General features: G+C 34.2%; 1 protein-coding gene across 5 annotated transcripts in view; it reads left to right on the top strand.

Moving 5' to 3' along the window:
• Nucleotides 1-23,005, top strand: part of LOC141753307 (stromal interaction molecule 1-like) — a 102,289-nt gene that overhangs the window by 10,921 nt on the left and 68,363 nt on the right. For 4 of the 5 annotated variants that reach the window (XR_012590427.1, XM_074611831.1, XM_074611833.1 and 1 more), the window contains exons 3-7: nt 2,368-2,498; nt 2,660-2,774; nt 4,943-5,054; nt 5,533-5,648; nt 5,742-5,919. Coding sequence is in view for 4 of the 5 variants with exons in the window: in XM_074611831.1 (XP_074467932.1) it covers nt 2,368-2,498; nt 2,660-2,774; nt 4,943-5,054; nt 5,533-5,648; nt 5,742-5,919 (652 nt within the window). In the remaining variant the exon portion in view is untranslated. The remainder of the gene's footprint in view (nt 1-2,367; nt 2,499-2,659; nt 2,775-4,942; nt 5,055-5,532; nt 5,649-5,741; nt 5,920-23,005) is intronic. The other variant, XM_074611832.1, reaches the window with a different exon arrangement.

Raw genomic sequence — 23,005 nt, 5'->3', positions numbered from 1 at the left:
ACAAGTATGTCCGAAATATGGCCCAAAAATAGGCAGAAATATGTTCAAACAAATGGCCAAAATTTGTCAGAAAAAAGTCTGAAAAAAGCTGAAATATGTCTGAATTTCTTTTTAAAAAAAGACTGAAATGTGTCCGAAAAGAGGCAGAAAAATGCCAAAGTATGTCCGAAATATGGCCCAAAAAAATTCCCAAAATAGGCCGTATATGTCTGAATAAAAGTCAGAAAAAGTTAGCAGGAAACGTTATCGTATGGCGGTAACGGGGCGGTCGAGTAAAAGTCCCTAGAAGTGAATGATTCAACCTTCTCCCCACGGTCTAGAGTTAAAAAAGGAATCACAATAAATCGTAATATCGAATCACAATACTTAAAAATCGCACTACATATCGAATCGAATGGTAAAGTACACACTAAGCTACAACGCTAACGCTCTCTTTCTTCTCATGTTACCCGGCGCTGACCGACATGTCATCAGTTAAAACGTCTCCAGTTGGCGGCGGCGGCGAGTTATATCAGCTCTGTTGTCATTAACTTGAGACAAACAGACAATGAAGATCTGAGCTCCTCTCTGACTCTCTCTCTCTCTCTCTCACTCTCTCTCTCTCTCTCACTCTCTCTCTCTCTCTCACTCTCTCTCTCTCTCTCACTCTCTCTCTCTCTCTCACTCTCTCTCTCTCTGACACACACTCTCTCTCTCCCTCCCTCTCTCTCTCTCTCTCTCACTCTCTCTCTCTCTGACACACACTCTCTCTCTCCCTCCCTCTCTCTCTCTCTCTCTCACTCTCTCTCTCTCTGACACACACTCTCTCTCTCCCTCCCTCTCTCTCTCTCTCTCTCTCTGACACACACTCTCTCTCTCCCTCCCTCTCTCTCTCTCTCTCTCACTCTCTCTCTCTCTGACACACACTCTCTCTCTCCCTCCCTCTCTCTCTCTCTCTCCCTCCCTCTCTCTCCCTCTCTCTCCCTCTCTCTCTCTCTCTCTCTCTCACTCTCTCTCTCTCTGACACACACTCTCTCTCTCCCTCCCTCTCTCTCTCTCTCTCCCTCCCTCTCTCTCCCTCTCTCTCTCTCTCTCTCTCTCTCTCTCTCTCTCTCTCTCTCTGACACACTCTCTCTCTCTCTCTCTCTCTCCCTCCCTCCCTCCCTCTCTCTCTCTCTCTCACTCTCTCTCTCTCTCTCTCTCTCTCTCTCTGAGCGGTCGTTCATGCAGAGACTCTCAGACACGTTCTGGAGGCTGAAATGACCAAATGTAGGCATGAATGAAGTAATTCACTCTGATCCTGTTTAAGCCCGCTCCGTTGTCATGACGACGGCAGCAGCAGCAGCAGCAGGAGAACCTGATGTGATGGATGGTCGTGGATGCTAGCTGCTAAATGAGGCTAACAGGAGTTTGGACTTTTACTGATCCGTGCTCCCAATCCATAACAACTACTGCATGTGATGATCATAAAGTGGGCATGTCTGTAAAGGGGAGACTCGTGGGTACCCAAAGAACCCATTTACATTCACTAATCTGGAGGTCAGAGGTCAAGGGACCCCTTTGAACGTGGACATGACAGTTTTGTAGCGTGAGTTTGGAGCGTTATTTAACCTCCTTCACTACCAGCTAGTCTGACCTGGTTGGTACCGATGGATTCATCAGGTTCTCTAGTTTCTTGTGATACCAGTATCTTCACACAGCCCTGATCAATGAGAGCAATAATAATGTTGATAAATGAGTGAGAAAGAAAGAAAAGCTAGCGGTGGAAGTGAAGCTACTGTGTCTCTTCTGAGTATTTTTATACTGCGATATTGAAACGTTTACTTTAGTAAAGTACGTCAGTATTTGTTCCACCTCCGTCCTCTGGAGCTCAGTGAAGCAGAACTGTGATGTGTCTCCGTTCTTCGACACAAACAAAGATGGCAGCAAGAAAAGATGGATGTTTACTCGTCCTGTTGCTGTTTTTAGCTCCAAGTCTGTCAAACTGAAACGGTCTCTGAGGGAAACAGACTCCGACTCTCTACCTGCAGGACACACTTTATTTATGTCTGCAGGTTGGCGTGCTTCTTCTACAGTATGTTCTGCTTCTTTATGGCGTTATTATATAAACTCTGAGACTGCAGTCGGACAGTTTGAGCACAGAAAAAGATTATTTTGCGTGCACATAAATGATATTTTATAGAGTAATTATTACCCCCCAAAGAATAATTTAATTTGAGCAATCAAAAATCTTGATCTTAATCTCTCTACAAAAAACTTTTATGTTTTCTTTTCTTTTAATGTCCCGTTGCACGCTCAGAACTGAGACATGAATATAATTCCACACCTTTCCCCTGTTGTAATTATTAGTATTTATATATATTTGTGTTGTTATTCTCTGTGTTGTAGATCTGTGTGCGATAGACCAGCAGCTCTGTCAGGATGAGAACTCCCTGCTGAGCTTCGAGGCGATCTGCAGCATCCACAAACTGATGGACGACGACGCCGACGGCACAGTGGACACGACGGAGACGAACGAGGTGAGACAAAAACTCTTCTCCTGACCAAACAGAAATGTTTATTGTCCTGCTTTTCACACTAAAAATAACCTTTTCTGTCTTCAGCGAAGACTAAATGATGGAAAATCATGTAAGTAATGTCCAACCCCCCTGTCTCCCTCCGTCTCTCCGTTCGTCCTCAGTTTCTCAGGGAGGATCTGAATTATCACGACCCCAAAGCCAAACAGAGCAGCTTCCACCGTGTAGACCTGTACATCAGCGTGGAGGACATGTGGTCCGCCTGGAAGAGCTCCGAAGGTGAGGGAAACGTCTCTGAGACAGTGTTTTCTTGAACAGAGCTTGAACGCCTCATAATAATAACTCAATGGCACCTCCGTTAACGTTAGTAGCTCTGTTATTTAGTCAAGCAGGACTGTGCTGCCCACCAGCTGCTAACAGCTAACCTTACAAACTCTCATCCTATTGATTTCAACACAGATTTGTTATTCAGGGTCGCTTTATCATCGCTAAAACAGCGTGCGCTCCCTCCGCTTTGTTTGTAGTAGCGTCATGCTTTTGAGCGTTTTTTGTCTCTCTGGTGTCAAACAAACTGAATGATACAGTGTGCGTATGCGTCATTGTGCAGCGTAACTGTGGGAAAGCATCAATAAGAGGAATCGATAGTCACGGAGCCATGAGATGCCGAGGAATCAGACAACTAGGATCTGATTCTCTATTCCCATCTCTAGCGTTTCTGTCTGCCAAAGTGGCGGATGGCCTGACGATTTCACCCCGCCACTGCCAACAATTGATCTACATTTGGTGGGTGTTGGGTGCTAATTTCAGACCCTGGCTACAGCACAACAAAGTAGGAAATAAGAAGAATAAACACATTAAAACAGACCAACCATTAGCCAGCATTGGGCCTTTGTGTCCTCAAGAATGCCGAAGACCAAGCGGCCTCGCTACCATCACAGCAGCACATGTGATGAGTGTTTACGGGTCTTTTCTGTCATCATATTGGTTCATAAATAGTCCGATATGTTGGTGTTAGCTTGTCAGCATCTATCAGATCAGCAAAAACAGTTTTGACATTTCACACCAAACATATTTCCCACTGAGCTGATTTAAAAGCAGCAGAAGGAAAGTTGGATGAAAACAAACCCACATAAACATCAACAGAAGAAGTCTTCAGTAGACGAGAGCTGGAGGGAGATCTGAGGTTTCCTCACAGTAAACACGTCTTCTACTTTATTATTTACTGTGTCAATAAAACAACGACATGTTCACATCATCACCTCCGGCTCAGGGAACCAAACTTCCTTTTTAGACATCATAACTTTAAGGTTCATGTTGTTTTAAAGACGTCAGAATTAAAGATTTATCGGCTTTGGAAGATTGTGGAAAAAAAGCAAGGAAGGAAGGAAGCAGAGAGAGGAGGGATGAAGAGGAGAGGTGAGGAAGGAAAGAAGAATTAATGAAAAAAATAGATGGACAGACACGAAAAGGAAACACATTAAGAGAAAAGAAAAGGGGAGCTAAGAAAGAGCAGACGGAGAGAAAAAGACTCAAAGAAAAGATTACAAAAAGGACAGGAAGAAGTATATAGTAAAAAAAACAAATATATGTTCTATTTATTGGTGTACCTATAAAACAAGATATTTTCAGTACGCCGTCACATAACAGAAAATATCTGTTTTTTTACAGTAAAAAACAAAACAAAAAAAGACATTTTCTGTTATTTGACGGCGTATCTACAGTAATAAACAAGATATGTTCTGTTATATTACAGTAAAAAACAAGATATTTTCTGTTATATTACAGTAAAAAAAACAGGATATTTTCTGTTATTTAATGACATACCTACAATAAAAAAAAAATATATATATATATATTTTCTGTTATTTAACGGCACACCTACAAATAAAAAAAAAGAATTGTTTATTTTCTGTTATTTGACGACGTATCTATAGGTACGTTAGGGAAAGGGAAGGAAGGAAAGAAAGAAGGAGCGAAAGAAAAGGAAAAGAGGGAACTAAAGATGGAAAACAAGAGAACGAGCTATGGAAAGAAGGAAAGAAAAAGAAGTCAAGAATGGATGGAAGAAAGAAAGAAGTAAGGAAAGATGGAAAATAGAGGACGCACAGAAGCAAATAAAGGGAAGAAAGCAGTAAAGAATGGATGAAAGAAAGATGGAAAGAAAAGTGAAAAGGGGATGAAAGAAAGAACAAAGGGAAGAAGAAAAGATGGATAAAGGAGTGAGGAGGGATTGAAAAGGAAGAATGGTGTTGAGTGTAAAAATAAAATCCTATTTCTGGCTTCTTAATTTTCCAGCTCAATTTGTCACCGTGATGACGTAGAGACACACGAGGAGGAACGTGGTTATTTTTAGACATCAACTGCATGAAGACGTAATAACAGAGACACGGAGATATACAGATGTGTAACAGCTGTTTTCAGGTATTTAAAGCACTGTGTGTTTTCAGTGTATAACTGGACAGAGCAGCAGGTGGAGGACTGGCTGATCATCAGCGTGGAGCTTCCTCAGTACATCGACACCTTCAGGAAACACCATCTGGATGGAAAGGCCTTACCCAGGTACAGTACTACACTTCCCATAATGCTTTGGGGACCATGGAGCCAATTAGCACCATTAATTAGGGCCATACCAGCTGTTATACAAGTCTAAGCCAATAACTACTGTCTGCTTACACCTTCTGTTGTGTCAGTATAGCTGCAGATATATTTTAGCTTTTGTGATATTTTTGCAGACCAATAATGATAATAATCTTATAACCCCATATTAAAGCAGCCGTGAGACATAAACCTATACTGATAATATGTTGGATAGTCGATAGAAGCTCCTCCGGTTCACTCCTGAGGTTCCTACAACAGTCTCCTGTAGGTCTCCACTCTCAGATCTCAGATGTCGGAGTGTTCATGAACGCAACAGTTTTTCAGACACACGACCACGACAATGTTTGTTTCTGGGTTTCCACTTCCTGTGTAGGTTAAACTCAGACTGAATTAACTCATTAATGACCCCACCACACACCCCATCCTGTCTCTGTTGCAGGCTGGCGGTGAAGAACACCACCCTGACGGTGTCGGTGTTGAAGATCTTAGACAGAAGTCATGCTCAGAAGCTGCAGCTCAAAGCTCTGGACATCGTGCTGTTTGGACCGCCACCGGGTATGTGATGTCATGTGATGTATGTCATGTGATATCTGTGGTTAACTGTATGTTTAAGCAATAGCTCACGACAGGCCGTGGTCTGTGTGTCAGCAGGCCGTCACAGCCGCTGGAAGGATCTGGTTCTGGGCGTGTCCATCCTGATGGCGCTGGGCGGCTGCTGGTTCGCCTACGTCCAGACCAGGAAGTCCAGAGACGACCTGGGGAGGCTGTCGAAGGACCTGGAGGGTCTGCAGCGGGCCGAGCAGAGCCTGCAGGACCTGCAGGACAAGTGAGTCCCTCATCACACCTGCTGCACCTAGCTCATACCGAGTCATATCGAGTCATACTGAGTCACACTGACTCACACTGAGTCACACTGACTCACACTGAGTCACACTGACTCATACTGAGTCATACCGAGTCATATCGAGTCATACTGAGTCACACTGACTCACACTGAGTCACACTGAGTCATACCGAGTCACACTGAGTCACACTGACTCATACTGAGTCATACCGAGTCACACTGACTCATACTGAGTCATACCGAGTCATACCGAGTCACACTGAGTCACACTGAGTCACACTGACTCACACTGAGTCACACTGACTCACACTGAGTCATACCGAGTCATATCGAGTCATACTGAGTCACACTGACTCACACTGAGTCATACCGAGTCACACTGAGTCACACTGACTCATACTGAGTCATACCGAGTCACACTGAGTCACACTGACTCATACTGAGTCATACCGAGTCATATCGAGTCATACTGAGTCACACTGACTCACACTGAGTGACACTGAGTCATACCGAGTCACACTGAGTCACACTGACTCATACTGAGTCATACCGAGTCATACCGAGTCACACTGAGTCACACTGACTCACACTGAGTCACACTGAGTCACACTGAGTCATAATGACTCATACTGAGTCGCAACGACTCGTACTGACTTATAATGACTCATACTGACTCAAACTGAGTCACACTGAGTCACACTGAGTCATACTGAGACACACTCACCTGTCTCACCATCTTTTACATGTTGTATCGTGTTAATTAAACAGGTGAAGTCAACAGATCACGGTTCACATACAAAACAATACGCTGCTACTACTACTGCTAATACTGCTACTGTACTGATACTACTACTGCACTGATACTACTACCGTACTGCTTATACCACCGATGTCACTACTATTTGTTCTACCACCTCTACTACTACTGTTAGTACAACTAATACTACTGTTACTACTACTACTGTTACTACTACTACTGTCAGTACTACTACTACTGTCAGTACTACTGTTACTACTACTGTGAGTACTACTACTACTACTACTACTACCACTACAGACTCAGTGTGAGCAGCTGCTGTAACGACTCCTGATCTCAGTCTTGTTTTGTTTATTTCATAATTAAATGTAATGAACCTTTAAAGTGACGGAGCTGCAGCAGCAGAGGAAGTAACTCTGACTGAGGATGTGTGTGTGGACGGTCTCTGTCTAGAGTCCTTATATGGTCAAAGAGTAGCCAACAGCTCAGTCTGCATGCTCACACACACACACACACACACACACACACACACACACACACACACCTGCATGTACACACTAACATACACAAAGACATCACACATTGTGTGTGTCGTGTTGTAACATGTTTCACAGCTCTTGTTTCTTCTTCTACTTTTTTCTGTTTCCTCCAACCATAACTACACAGTAGTACTCCTACTACTACAGTTACTTATGACCACTACTGTTACTACTACTATTGTTACCACGTGTTACTACGACCAGTGTTACTACCGTTACAACTACAATTGTATTACTACTAATACTACTACTACTACTACTACTACCGGTAGTTTCTACTGTACTACCACTATTAATACCTCTACAACCAGCAATTTCTACTACTGTTACTATAACCTTACTATCACTATTGATACTACTTCTATTACTGCTGTTACTACTAATAGCATTATTACTTCTACGACTACTGTTACATTCCTACTACACCACTGTTACTATTACTATCATTCTACTACCACAACTACTATTGTTACTACCACTGTTACTGATTTCTACTGCTGCAATATATATGTGTATATATATATATATATGTGTATATGTATATATATATATATATTTAAATATATATATATATACACATATATATATATGTATATATATATATTATGTACGTATATATATTTGGTATATATATATGTGTGTATATATAAACTGTATATATACTGTATATTTAGGAGGAAACTCATTTGGCCTCATTGACGAAAATTGGACACGCATTTTTGCATCGCACTGATGAGAAACGGCTTTAATACGGCAATATTTTTAAATTCTAAATTCTTAAATAACTCCCTCTTGTTCTATAGAAGGTTTTCACTCGTCAGAAATACTTCCTGTAGTACTGTAGTAGAGCTGTACTGTGCAGTATGTTCAGTGTGTCAGCAGCTGGACTGGATCCAGTGTCAGTCAATTAGATTCAAACAGGTGGTGATGTACAGTACGTACAGTAGGACAGGTCATATACAGTACACGGTTGCACACAAACACACTCAGAGACACATTATTACACAAACACACTGATCCCAGCGCCTCCTGCTGGCACCAACAGTCAATAAAAACAATATGACTTCAGATTAAAGGTTCATTCTTTATTTCAGAAACAGCAGCTGGACAAATTAAATAGCAAAATATTACTTATTGTTACAGTATCAGAATCAGTCTGTAGTGTTGTTAAAGCAGTAGTAGAAATGGTAGTAACAGTAGGAGTGGTTATAATAGTAACCGTAATGCCAACAGTCAGTGTTGTAATATCAACACTAATACTTACAGAAGTAATAGTAGAAGTAATAGCTGTAGAGTAATACTAGTAATGGTAGAATACTAACAGTAGTAGAAGTAGCATTAAAGAGGAATGAATAGTACTAGTGGAGGTAACACTAACGGTAGAATTAACTTTGGTAATAGCAGTACAGTATTAGTAAAGTATGTCGAAAAATCATTAAAATAGTCATAGTATAGTTTGTCGAAATAGTATAGTATGAAATTTTTTGACATACTATACTATGACCTTTTTCGTGACTTTTTTCAACATGCTATTCTATGACTTTTTTGACATGCTACACTATGACTTTTTCGACATGCTTTACTGTGACTTTTTTCGTGACTTTTTTGACATGCTACACTATGACTTTTTTCGACATGCTATTCTATGACTTTTTTGACATGCTACACTATGACTTTTTTCGACATGCTATTCTATGACTTTTTCGACATGCTATACTATGACTTTTTTTGACAATACTATACTATGACTTTTTTCGACATTCTATACTATGACTTTTTCATGACTTTTTTCGACATGCTATACTATGACTTTTTTTGACAATACTATACTATGACTTTTTTCGACATGCTATACTATGACTTTTTTCGACATGCTATACTATGACTTTTTTTGACAATACTATACTATGACTTTTCGACATGCTATATTATGACTTTTTCGTGACTTTTTTTGACATACAATACAATGAGTTTTTCGCCGAACTCCACTGACTTATTTTGTAACTTTTTTCGACATGCTTTACTATGACCTTTTTCATGACTTTTTTCAGTAAGTATAGTACAGTATAGTACGTCGAAAAAGTTCATAGTCTTGTATGTCGAAAAAAGTCATAGTATATAGCATGTCGAAAACAGTCACGAAAAAAGTCATAGTATAGCATGTCGAAAAAAGTCACGAAAAAAATCATAGTATAGTGTGTCAAAAAAGCCACGAAAAATGTCATAGTATAGCATGTCGAAAAAAAGTCATAGTATAGCATGTTGAAGAAAAACACGAAAAAAGTCACGAAAAAGAGTCATAGTATGGTAAATTGAAAAAGGTTACAAAAAAAGTCATAGTATAGCATGTCGAAAAAAGTCACGAAAAAAGTCATAGTATAGTAATTCGAAAAAAGTCATAGTATAGCACGTCGAAAAAAGTCATAGTATAGTATGTCGAAAAAAGTCACGAAAAAAGTCATAGTATAGCATGTCGAAAAAAGTCACAGTATAGCATGTCGAAAAAAGTTACAAAAAAAGGTCATAGTATAGCATGTCGAAAAAAGTCATAGTATAGCATGTCGAAAAAAGTCACGAAAAAAGTCATAGTATAGTAATTCGAAAAAAGTCATAGTATAGCACGTCGAAAAAAGTCATAGTATAGTATGTCGAAAAAAGTCATAGTATAGCATGTCGAAAAAAGTCATAGTATAGCATGTCGAAAAAAGTCACAAAAAAAGTCATAGTATGGTAAATTGAAAAAGGTTACAAAAAAAGTCATAGCATGTCGAAAAAAGTTACAAAAAAAGGTCATAGTATAGCATGTCGAAAAAAGTCATAGTATAGTATGTTGAAGAAAAACACGAAAAAAGTCACGAAAAAATTCATAGTATAGTAATTCGAAAAAAGTCATAGTATAGCATGTCGAAAAAAGTCACGAAAAAAGTCATAGTATAGTAATTCGAAAAAAGTCATAGTATAGCATGTCGAAAAAAGTCATAGTATAGCATGTCGAAAAAAGTCACGAAAAAAGTCATAGTATAGCATGTCGAAAAAAGTTATAGTATAGCATGTCGAAAAAAGTCACGAAAAAAGTCATAGTATAGCATGTCGAAAAAAGTCACGAAAAAAGTCATAGTATAGTATGTTGAAGAAAAACACGAAAAAAGTCACGAAAAAAGTCATAGTATAGTAATTCGAAAAAAGTCATAGTATAGCATGTCGAAAAAAGTCATAGTATAGCATGTCGAAAAAAGTCATAGTATAGCATGTTGAAAAAAGTTAAAAAAAAAAGTCATAGTATAGCATGTCGAAAAAAATTACAAAAAAAGGTCATAGTATAGCACGTCGAAAAAAGTCATAGTATAGCATGTCGAAAAAAGTTACAAAAAAAAGTCATAGTATAGCATGTCGAAAAAAGTCACGAAAAAAGTCATAGTATAGTAATTCGAAAAAAGTCATAGTATAGCATGTCGAAAAAAGTCATAGTATAGCATGTCGAAAAAAGTTACAAAAAAAGGTCATAGTATAGTAAGTTGAAAAAAGTCATAGTATAGCATGTCGAAAAAAGTCACGAAAAAAGTCATAGTATAGTAATTCGAAAAAAGTCATAGTATAGCACGTCGAAAAAAGTCATAGTATAGTATGTCGAAAAAAGTCACGAAAAAAGTCATAGTATAGCATGTCGAAAAAAGTTACAAAAAAAGGTCATAGTATAGCATGTCGAAAAAAGTCATAGTATAGCATGTCGAAAAAAGTCACGAAAAGTCATAGTATAGTAATTCGAAAAAAGTCATAGTATATCACGTCGAAAAAAGTCATAGTATAGTATGTCGAAAAAAGTCATAGTATAGCATGTCGAAAAAAGTCATAGTATAGCATGTCGAAAAAAGTTACAAAAAAAGGTCATGTATAGTAAGTTGAAAAAAGTCATAGTATAGCACGTCGAAAAAAGTCATAGTATAGTATGTCGAAAAAAGTCATAGTATAGCATGTCGAAAAAAGTCATAGTATAGCATGTCGAAAAAAGTCACAAAAAAAGTCATAGTATGGTAAATTGAAAAAGGTTACAAAAAAAGTCATATAGCATGTCGAAAAAAGTTACAAAAAAAGGTCATAGTATAGCATGTCGAAAAAAGTCACGAAAAAAGTCATAGTATAGCATGTCGAAAAAAGTTATAGTATAGCATGTCGAAAAAAGTCACGAAAAAAGTCATAGTATAGCATGTCGAAAAAAGTTACAAAAAAAGGTCATAGTATAGCATGTCGAAAAAAGTTACAAAAAAGTCATAGTATAGCATGTCGAAAAAAGTCATAGTATAGCATGTCGAAAAAAGTCACAAAAAAAGTTATAGTATGGTAAATTGAAAAAGGTTACAAAAAAAGGTCATAGTATAGCATGTCGAAAAAAGTCATAGTATAGCATGTCGAAAAAAGTCACGAAAAAAGTCATAGTATAGCATGTCGAAAAGAGTTACAAAAAAAGGTCATAGTATAGCATGTCGAAAAAAGTTACAAAAAAAAGTCATAGTATAGCATGTCGAAAAAAGTCATAGTTAGCATGTCGAAAAAAGTCACGAAAAAAGTCATAGTATAGTAATTCGAAAAAAGTCATAGTATAGCATGTCGAAAAAAGTCACAAAAAAAGTTATAGTATGGTAAATTGAAAAAGGTTACAAAAAAAGGTCATAGTATAGCATGTCGAAAAAAGTCATAGTATAGCATGTCGAAAAAAGTCACGAAAAAAGTCATAGTATAGCATGTCGAAAAAAGTCACAAAAAAAGTCATAGTATGGTAAATTGAAAAAGGTTACAAAAAAGTCATATAGCATGTCGAAAAAAGTTACAAGAAAAGGTCATAGTATAGCATGTCGAAAAAAGTCATAGTATAGCATGTCGAAAAAAGTCATAGTATAGCATGTCGAAAAAAGTCACGAAAAAAGTCATAGTATAGTATGTTGAAGAAAAACACGAAAAAAGTCATAGTATAGCATGTCGAAAAAAGTTACAAAAAAAGGTCATAGTATAGCATGTCGAAAAAAGTCATAGTATAGCATGTCGAAAAAAGTCACGAAAAAAGTCATAGTATAGTAATTCGAAAAAAGTCATAGTATAGCACGTCGAAAAAAGTCATAGTATAGTATGTCGAAAAAAGTCATAGTATAGCATGTCGAAAAAAGTCATAGTATAGCATGTCGAAAAAAGTCACGAAAAAAGTCATAGTATAGCACGTCGAAAAAAGTCATAGTATAGCATGTCGAAAAAAGTTACAAAAAAAGGTCATAATATAGCACGTCGAAAAAAGTCATAGTATAGCATGTCGAAAAAAGTTACAAAAAAAAGTCATAGTATAGCATGTCGAAAAAAGTCACAGTATAGTAATTCGAAAAAAGTCATAGTATAGCATGTCGAAAAAAGTCATAGTATAGTAATTCGAAAAAAGTCATAGTATAGCATGTCGAAAAAAGTCATAGTATAGCATGTTGAAAAAAGTTACAAAAAAAGGTCATAGTATAGTAAGTTGAAAAAAGTCATAGTATAGCATGTCGAAAAAAGTCACGAAAAAAGTCATAGTATAGTAATTCGAAAAAAGTCATAGTATAGCACGTCGAAAAAAGTCATAGTATAGTATGTCGAAAAAAGTCACGAAAAAAGTCATAGTATAGCATGTCGAAAAAAGTCACGAAAAAAGTCATAGTATAGCATGTCGAAAAAAGTTACAAAAAAAGGTCATAGTATAGTAAGTTGAAAAAAGTCATAGTATAGCACGTCGAAAAAAGTCATAGTATAGTATGTCGAAAAAAGTCATAGTATAGTATGTTGAAAAAAGTCATAGTATAGCATGTCGAAAAAAGTCACAAAAAAAGTCATAGTATGGTAAATTGAAAAAGGTTACAAAAAAAGTCATATAGCATGTCGAAAAAAGTTACAAAAAAAGGTCATAGTATAGCATGTCGAAAAAAGTCATAGTATAGTATGTTGAAGAAAAACACGAAAAAAGTCACGAAAAAATTCATAGTATAGTAATTCGAAAAAAGTCATAGTATAGCACGTCGAAAAAAGTCATAGTATAGCATGTCGAAAAAAGTCATAGTATAGTATGTCGAAAAAAGTTACAAAAAAAGGTCATAGTATAGCATGTCGAAAAAAGTTACAAAAAAAGGTCATAGTATAGCATGTCGAAAAAAGTCATAGTATAGCATGTCGAAAAAAGTCACGAAAAAAGTCATAGTATAGTAATTCGAAAAAAGTCATAGTATAGCATGTCGAAAAAAGTCACAAAAAAAGTTATAGTATGGTAAATTGAAAAAGGTTACAAAAAAAGTCATATAGCATGTCGAAAAAAGTCATAGTATAGTATGTTGAAGAAAAACACGAAAAAAGTCACGAAAAAATTCATAGTATAGTAATTCGAAAAAAGTCATGGTATAGCACGTCGAAAAAAGTCATAGTATAGCATGTCGAAAAAAGTCACGAAAAAAGTCATAGTATAGCATGTCGAAAAAAGTTATAGTATAGCATGTCGAAAAAAGTCACGAAAAAAGTCATAGTATAGCATGTCGAAAAAAGTTACAAAAAAAGGTCATAGTATAGCATGTCGAAAAAAGTTAAAAAAAAAAGTCATAGTATAGCATGTCGAAAAAAGTCATAGTATAGCATGTCGAAAAAAGTCACGAAAAAAGTCATAGTATAGTAATTCGAAAAAAGTCATGGTATAGCACGTCGAAAAAAGTCATAGTATAGCATGTCGAAAAAAGTCACGAAAAAAGTCATAGTATAGCATGTCGAAAAAAGTCACGAAAAAAGTCATAGTATAGTAATTCGAAAAAAGTCATAGTATAGCACGTCGAAAAAAGTCATAGTATAGTATGTCGAAAAAAGTCACGAAAAAAGTCATAGTATAGCATGTCGAAAAAAGTCACAGTATAGCATGTCGAAAAAAGTTACAAAAAAAGGTCATAGTATAGCATGTCGAAAAAAGTCATAGTATAGCATGTCGAAAAAAGTCACGAAAAAAGTCATAGTATAGTAATTCGAAAAAAGTCATAGTATAGCACGTCGAAAAAAGTCATAGTATAGTATGTCGAAAAAAGTCATAGTATAGCATGTCGAAAAAAGTCATAGTATAGCATGTCGAAAAAAGTCACAAAAAAAGTCATAGTATGGTAAATTGAAAAAGGTTACAAAAAAAGTCATAGCATGTCGAAAAAAGTTACAAAAAAAGGTCATAGTATAGCATGTCGAAAAAAGTCATAGTATAGTATGTTGAAGAAAAACACGAAAAAAGTCACGAAAAAATTCATAGTATAGTAATTCGAAAAAAGTCATAGTATAGCATGTCGAAAAAAGTCACGAAAAAAGTCATAGTATAGTAATTCGAAAAAAGTCATAGTATAGCATGTCGAAAAAAGTCATAGTATAGCATGTCGAAAAAAGTCACGAAAAAAGTCATAGTATAGCATGTCGAAAAAAGTTATAGTATAGCATGTCGAAAAAAGTCACGAAAAAAGTCATAGTATAGCATGTCGAAAAAAGTCACGAAAAAAGTCATAGTATAGTATGTTGAAGAAAAACACGAAAAAAGTCACGAAAAAAGTCATAGTATAGTAATTCGAAAAAAGTCATAGTATAGCATGTCGAAAAAAGTCATAGTATAGCATGTCGAAAAAAGTCATAGTATAGCATGTTGAAAAAAGTTAAAAAAAAAAGTCATAGTATAGCATGTCGAAAAAAATTACAAAAAAAGGTCATAGTATAGCACGTCGAAAAAAGTCATAGTATAGCATGTCGAAAAAAGTTACAAAAAAAAGTCATAGTATAGCATGTCGAAAAAAGTCACGAAAAAAGTCATAGTATAGTAATTCGAAAAAAGTCATAGTATAGCATGTCGAAAAAAGTCATAGTATAGCATGTCGAAAAAAGTTACAAAAAAAGGTCATAGTATAGTAAGTTGAAAAAAGTCATAGTATAGCATGTCGAAAAAAGTCACGAAAAAAGTCATAGTATAGTAATTCGAAAAAAGTCATAGTATAGCACGTCGAAAAAAGTCATAGTATAGTATGTCGAAAAAAGTCACGAAAAAAGTCATAGTATAGCATGTCGAAAAAAGTTACAAAAAAAGGTCATAGTATAGCATGTCGAAAAAAGTCATAGTATAGCATGTCGAAAAAAGTCACGAAAAGTCATAGTATAGTAATTCGAAAAAAGTCATAGTATATCACGTCGAAAAAAGTCATAGTATAGTATGTCGAAAAAAGTCATAGTATAGCATGTCGAAAAAAGTCATAGTATAGCATGTCGAAAAAAGTTACAAAAAAAGGTCATGTATAGTAAGTTGAAAAAAGTCATAGTATAGCACGTCGAAAAAAGTCATAGTATAGTATGTCGAAAAAAGTCATAGTATAGCATGTCGAAAAAAGTCATAGTATAGCATGTCGAAAAAAGTCACAAAAAAAGTCATAGTATGGTAAATTGAAAAAGGTTACAAAAAAAGTCATATAGCATGTCGAAAAAAGTTACAAAAAAAGGTCATAGTATAGCATGTCGAAAAAAGTCACGAAAAAAGTCATAGTATAGCATGTCGAAAAAAGTTATAGTATAGCATGTCGAAAAAAGTCACGAAAAAAGTCATAGTATAGCATGTCGAAAAAAGTTACAAAAAAAGGTCATAGTATAGCATGTCGAAAAAAGTTACAAAAAAGTCATAGTATAGCATGTCGAAAAAAGTCATAGTATAGCATGTCGAAAAAAGTCACAAAAAAAGTTATAGTATGGTAAATTGAAAAAGGTTACAAAAAAAGGTCATAGTATAGCATGTCGAAAAAAGTCATAGTATAGCATGTCGAAAAAAGTCACGAAAAAAGTCATAGTATAGCATGTCGAAAAGAGTTACAAAAAAAGGTCATAGTATAGCATGTCGAAAAAAGTTACAAAAAAAAGTCATAGTATAGCATGTCGAAAAAAGTCATAGTTAGCATGTCGAAAAAAGTCACGAAAAAAGTCATAGTATAGTAATTCGAAAAAAGTCATAGTATAGCATGTCGAAAAAAGTCACAAAAAAAGTTATAGTATGGTAAATTGAAAAAGGTTACAAAAAAAGGTCATAGTATAGCATGTCGAAAAAAGTCATAGTATAGCATGTCGAAAAAAGTCACGAAAAAAGTCATAGTATAGCATGTCGAAAAAAGTCACAAAAAAAGTCATAGTATGGTAAATTGAAAAAGGTTACAAAAAAGTCATATAGCATGTCGAAAAAAGTTACAAGAAAAGGTCATAGTATAGCATGTCGAAAAAAGTCATAGTATAGCATGTCGAAAAAAGTCATAGTATAGCATGTCGAAAAAAGTCACGAAAAAAGTCATAGTATAGTATGTTGAAGAAAAACACGAAAAAAGTCATAGTATAGCATGTCGAAAAAAGTTACAAAAAAAGGTCATAGTATAGCATGTCGAAAAAAGTCATAGTATAGCATGTCGAAAAAAGTCACGAAAAAAGTCATAGTATAGTAATTCGAAAAAAGTCATAGTATAGCACGTCGAAAAAAGTCATAGTATAGTATGTCGAAAAAAGTCATAGTATAGCATGTCGAAAAAAGTCATAGTATAGCATGTCGAAAAAAGTCACGAAAAAAGTCATAGTATAGCACGTCGAAAAAAGTCATAGTATAGCATGTCGAAAAAAGTTACAAAAAAAGGTCATAATATAGCACGTCGAAAAAAGTCATAGTATAGCATGTCGAAAAAAGTTACAAAAAAAAGTCATAGTATAGCATGTCGAAAAAAGTCACAGTATAGTAATTCGAAAAAAGTCATAGTATAGCATGTCGAAAAAAGTCATAGTATAGTAATTCGAAAAAAGTCATAGTATAGCATGTCGAAAAAAGTCATAGTATAGCATGTTGAAAAAAGTTACAAAAAAAGGTCATAGTATAGTAAGTTGAAAAAAGTCATAGTATAGCATGTCGAAAAAAGTCACGAAAAAAGTCATAGTATAGTAATTCGAAAAAAGTCATAGTATAGCACGTCGAAAAAAGTCATAGTATAGTATGTCGAAAAAAGTCACGAAAAAAGTCATAGTATAGCATGTCGAAAAAAGTCACGAAAAAAGTCATAGTATAGCATGTCGAAAAAAGTTACAAAAAAAGGTCATAGTATAGTAAGTTGAAAAAAGTCATAGTATAGCACGTCGAAAAAAGTCATAGTATAGTATGTCGAAAAAAGTCATAGTATAGTATGTTGAAAAAAGTCATAGTATAGCATGTCGAAAAAAGTCACAAAAAAAGTCATAGTATGGTAAATTGAAAAAGGTTACAAAAAAAGTCATATAGCATGTCGAAAAAAGTTACAAAAAAAGGTCATAGTATAGCATGTCGAAAAAAGTCATAGTATAGTATGTTGAAGAAAAACACGAAAAAAGTCACGAAAAAATTCATAGTATAGTAATTCGAAAAAAGTCATAGTATAGCACGTCGAAAAAAGTCATAGTATAGCATGTCGAAAAAAGTCATAGTATAGTATGTCGAAAAAAGTTACAAAAAAAGGTCATAGTATAGCATGTCGAAAAAAGTTACAAAAAAAGGTCATAGTATAGCATGTCGAAAAAAGTCATAGTATAGCATGTCGAAAAAAGTCACGAAAAAAGTCATAGTATAGTAATTCGAAAAAAGTCATAGTATAGCATGTCGAAAAAAGTCACAAAAAAAGTTATAGTATGGTAAATTGAAAAAGGTTACAAAAAAAGTCATATAGCATGTCGAAAAAAGTCATAGTATAGTATGTTGAAGAAAAACACGAAAAAAGTCACGAAAAAATTCATAGTATAGTAATTCGAAAAAAGTCATGGTATAGCACGTCGAAAAAAGTCATAGTATAGCATGTCGAAAAAAGTCACGAAAAAAGTCATAGTATAGCATGTCGAAAAAAGTTATAGTATAGCATGTCGAAAAAAGTCACGAAAAAAGTCATAGTATAGCATGTCGAAAAAAGTTACAAAAAAAGGTCATAGTATAGCATGTCGAAAAAAGTTACAAAAAAAAGTCATAGTATAGCATGTCGAAAAAAGTCATAGTATAGCATGTCGAAAAAAGTCACGAAAAAAGTCATAGTATAGTAATTCGAAAAAAGTCATGGTATAGCACGTCGAAAAAAGTCATAGTATAGCATGTCGAAAAAAGTCACGAAAAAAGTCATAGTATAGCATGTCGAAAAAAGTCACAAAAAAAGTTATAGTATGGTAATTCGAAAAAAGTCATAGTATAGCACGTCGAAAAAAGTCATAGTATAGCATGTCGAAAAAAGTCATAGTATAGCATGTCGAAAAAAGTCATAGTATAGCATGTTGAAAAAAGTTAAAAAAAAAAGTCATAGTATAGCATGTCGAAAAAAATTACAAAAAAAGGTCATAGTATAGCACGTCGAAAAAAGTCATAGTATAGCATGTCGAAAAAAGTTACAAAAAAAAGTCATAGTATAGCATGTCGAAAAAAGTCACGAAAAGTCATAGTATAGTAATTCGAAAAAAGTCATAGTATAGCATGTCGAAAAAAGTCATAGTATAGCATGTCGAAAAAAGTTACAAAAAAAGGTCATAGTATAGTAAGTTGAAAAAAGTCATAGTATAGCATGTCGAAAAAAGTCACGAAAAAAGTCATAGTATAGTAATTCGAAAAAAGTCATAGTATAGCACGTCGAAAAAAGTCATAGTATAGTATGTCGAAAAAAGTCACGAAAAAAGTCATAGTATAGCATGTCGAAAAAAGTTTCAAAAAAAGGTCATAGTATAGCATGTCGAAAAAAGTCATAGTATAGCATGTCGAAAAAAGTCACGAAAAGTCATAGTATAGTAATTCGAAAAAAGTCATAGTATAGCACGTCGAAAAAAGTCATAGTATAGTATGTCGAAAAAAGTCATAGTATAGCATGTCGAAAAAAGTCATAGTATAGCATGTCGAAAAAAGTTACAAAAAAAGGTCATAGTATAGTAAGTTGAAAAAAGTCATAGTATAGCACGTCGAAAAAAGTCATAGTATAGTATGTCGAAAAAAGTCATAGTATAGCATGTCGAAAAAAGTCACAAAAAAAGTCATAGTATGGTAAATTGAAAAAGGTTACAAAAAAAGTCATATAGCATGTCGAAAAAAGTTACAAAAAAAGGTCATAGTATAGCATGTCGAAAAAAGTCACGAAAAAAGTCATAGTATAGCATGTCGAAAAAAGTTATAGTATAGCATGTCGAAAAAAGTCACGAAAAAAGTCATAGTATAGCATGTCGAAAAAAGTTACAAAAAAAGGTCATAGTATAGCATGTCGAAAAAAGTTACAAAAAAAAGTCATAGTATAGCATGTCGAAAAAAGTCATAGTATAGCATGTCGAAAAAAGTCACAAAAAAAGTTATAGTATGGTAAATTGAAAAAGGTTACAAAAAAAGGTCATAGTATAGCATGTCGAAAAAAGTCATAGTATAGCATGTCGAAAAAAGTCACGAAAAAAGTCATAGTATAGCATGTCGAAAAAAGTTACAAAAAATGGTCATAGTATAGCATGTCGAAAAAAGTTACAAAAAAAAGTCATAGTATAGCATGTCGAAAAAAGTCACGAAAAAAGTCATAGTATAGTAATTCGAAAAAAGTCATAGTATAGCATGTCGAAAAAAGTCACAAAAAAAGTTATAGTATGGTAAATTGAAAAAGGTTACAAAAAAAGGTCATAGTATAGCATGTCGAAAAAAGTCATAGTATAGCATGTCGAAAAAAGTCACGAAAAAAGTCATAGTATAGCATGTCGAAAAAAGTCACAAAAAAAGTCATAGTATGGTAAATTGAAAAAGGTTACAAAAAAGTCATATAGCATGTCGAAAAAAGTTACAAAAAAAGGTCATAATATAGCACGTCGAAAAAAGTCATAGTATAGCATGTCGAAAAAAGTTACAAAAAAAAGTCATAGTATAGCATGTCGAAAAAAGTCACAGTATAGTAATTCGAAAAAAGTCATAGTATAGCATGTCGAAAAAAGTCATAGTATAGTAATTCGAAAAAAGTCATAGTATAGCATGTCGAAAAAAGTCATAGTATAGCATGTTGAAAAAAGTTACAAAAAAAGGTCATAGTATAGTAAGTTGAAAAAAGTCATAGTATAGCATGTCGAAAAAAGTCACGAAAAAAGTCATAGTATAGTAATTCGAAAAAAGTCATAGTATAGCACGTCGAAAAAAGTCATAGTATAGTATGTCGAAAAAAGTCACGAAAAAAGTCATAGTATAGCATGTCGAAAAAAGTCACGAAAAAAGTCATAGTATAGCATGTCGAAAAAAGTTACAAAAAAAGGTCATAGTATAGTAAGTTGAAAAAAGTCATAGTATAGCACGTCGAAAAAAGTCATAGTATAGTATGTCGAAAAAAGTCATAGTATAGTATGTTGAAAAAAGTCATAGTATAGCATGTCGAAAAAAGTCACAAAAAAAGTCATAGTATGGTAAATTGAAAAAGGTTACAAAAAAAGTCATATAGCATGTCGAAAAAAGTTACAAAAAAAGGTCATAGTATAGCATGTCGAAAAAAGTCATAGTATAGTATGTTGAAGAAAAACACGAAAAAAGTCACGAAAAAATTCATAGTATAGTAATTCGAAAAAAGTCATAGTATAGCACGTCGAAAAAAGTCATAGTATAGCATGTCGAAAAAAGTCATAGTATAGTATGTCGAAAAAAGTTACAAAAAAAGGTCATAGTATAGCATGTCGAAAAAAGTTACAAAAAAAGGTCATAGTATAGCATGTCGAAAAAAGTCATAGTATAGCATGTCGAAAAAAGTCACGAAAAAAGTCATAGTATAGTAATTCGAAAAAAGTCATAGTATAGCATGTCGAAAAAAGTCACAAAAAAAGTTATAGTATGGTAAATTGAAAAAGGTTACAAAAAAAGTCATATAGCATGTCGAAAAAAGTCATAGTATAGTATGTTGAAGAAAAACACGAAAAAAGTCACGAAAAAATTCATAGTATAGTAATTCGAAAAAAGTCGTGGTATAGCACGTCGAAAAAAGTCATAGTATAGCATGTCGAAAAAAGTCACGAAAAAAGTCATAGTATAGCATGTCGAAAAAAGTTATAGTATAGCATGTCGAAAAAAGTCACGAAAAAAGTCATAGTATAGCATGTCGAAAAAAGTTACAAAAAAAGGTCATAGTATAGCATGTCGAAAAAAGTTACAAAAAAAAGTCATAGTATAGCATGTCGAAAAAAGTCATAGTATAGCATGTCGAAAAAAGTCACGAAAAAAGTCATAGTATAGTAATTCGAAAAAAGTCATGGTATAGCACGTCGAAAAAAGTCATAGTATAGCATGTCGAAAAAAGTCACGAAAAAAGTCATAGTATAGCATGTCGAAAAAAGTCACAAAAAAAGTTATAGTATGGTAATTCGAAAAAAGTCATAGTATAGCACGTCGAAAAAAGTCATAGTATAGCATGTCGAAAAAAGTCATAGTATAGCATGTCGAAAAAAGTCATAGTATAGCATGTTGAAAAAAGTTAAAAAAAAAAGTCATAGTATAGCATGTCGAAAAAAATTACAAAAAAAGGTCATAGTATAGCACGTCGAAAAAAGTCATAGTATAGCATGTCGAAAAAAGTTACAAAAAAAAGTCATAGTATAGCATGTCGAAAAAAGTCACGAAAAGTCATAGTATAGTAATTCGAAAAAAGTCATAGTATAGCATGTCGAAAAAAGTCATAGTATAGCATGTCGAAAAAAGTTACAAAAAAAGGTCATAGTATAGTAAGTTGAAAAAAGTCATAGTATAGCATGTCGAAAAAAGTCACGAAAAAAGTCATAGTATAGTAATTCGAAAAAAGTCATAGTATAGCACGTCGAAAAAAGTCATAGTATAGTATGTCGAAAAAAGTCACGAAAAAAGTCATAGTATAGCATGTCGAAAAAAGTTTCAAAAAAAGGTCATAGTATAGCATGTCGAAAAAAGTCATAGTATAGCATGTCGAAAAAAGTCACGAAAAGTCATAGTATAGTAATTCGAAAAAAGTCATAGTATAGCACGTCGAAAAAAGTCATAGTATAGTATGTCGAAAAAAGTCATAGTATAGCATGTCGAAAAAAGTCATAGTATAGCATGTCGAAAAAAGTTACAAAAAAAGGTCATAGTATAGTAAGTCGAAAAAAGTCATAGTATAGTATGTCGAAAAAAGTCATAGTATAGCATGTCGAAAAAAGTCACAAAAAAAGTCATAGTATGGTAAATTGAAAAAGGTTACAAAAAAAGTCATATAGCATGTCGAAAAAAGTTACAAAAAAAGGTCATAGTATAGCATGTCGAAAAAAGTCACGAAAAAAGTCATAGTATAGCATGTCGAAAAAAGTTATAGTATAGCATGTCGAAAAAAGTCACGAAAAAAGTCATAGTATAGCATGTCGAAAAAAGTTACAAAAAAAGGTCATAGTATAGCATGTCGAAAAAAGTTACAAAAAAAAGTCATAGTATAGCATGTCGAAAAAAGTCATAGTATAGCATGTCGAAAAAAGTCACAAAAAAAGTTATAGTATGGTAAATTGAAAAAGGTTACAAAAAAAGGTCATAGTATAGCATGTCGAAAAAAGTCATAGTATAGCATGTCGAAAAAAGTCACGAAAAAAGTCATAGTATAGCATGTCGAAAAAAGTTACAAAAAATGGTCATAGTATAGCATGTCGAAAAAAGTTACAAAAAAAAGTCATAGTATAGCATGTCGAAAAAAGTCACGAAAAAAGTCATAGTATAGTAATTCGAAAAAAGTCATAGTATAGC

This window comes from Sebastes fasciatus, chromosome 16 (assembly GCF_043250625.1).
Source record: "Sebastes fasciatus isolate fSebFas1 chromosome 16, fSebFas1.pri, whole genome shotgun sequence".
Lineage (NCBI taxonomy): Eukaryota > Metazoa > Chordata > Actinopteri > Perciformes > Sebastidae > Sebastes > Sebastes fasciatus.
Note: the sequence above shows the minus strand (reverse complement) of the source record. Positions and strands in the feature narration are given on the sequence as shown.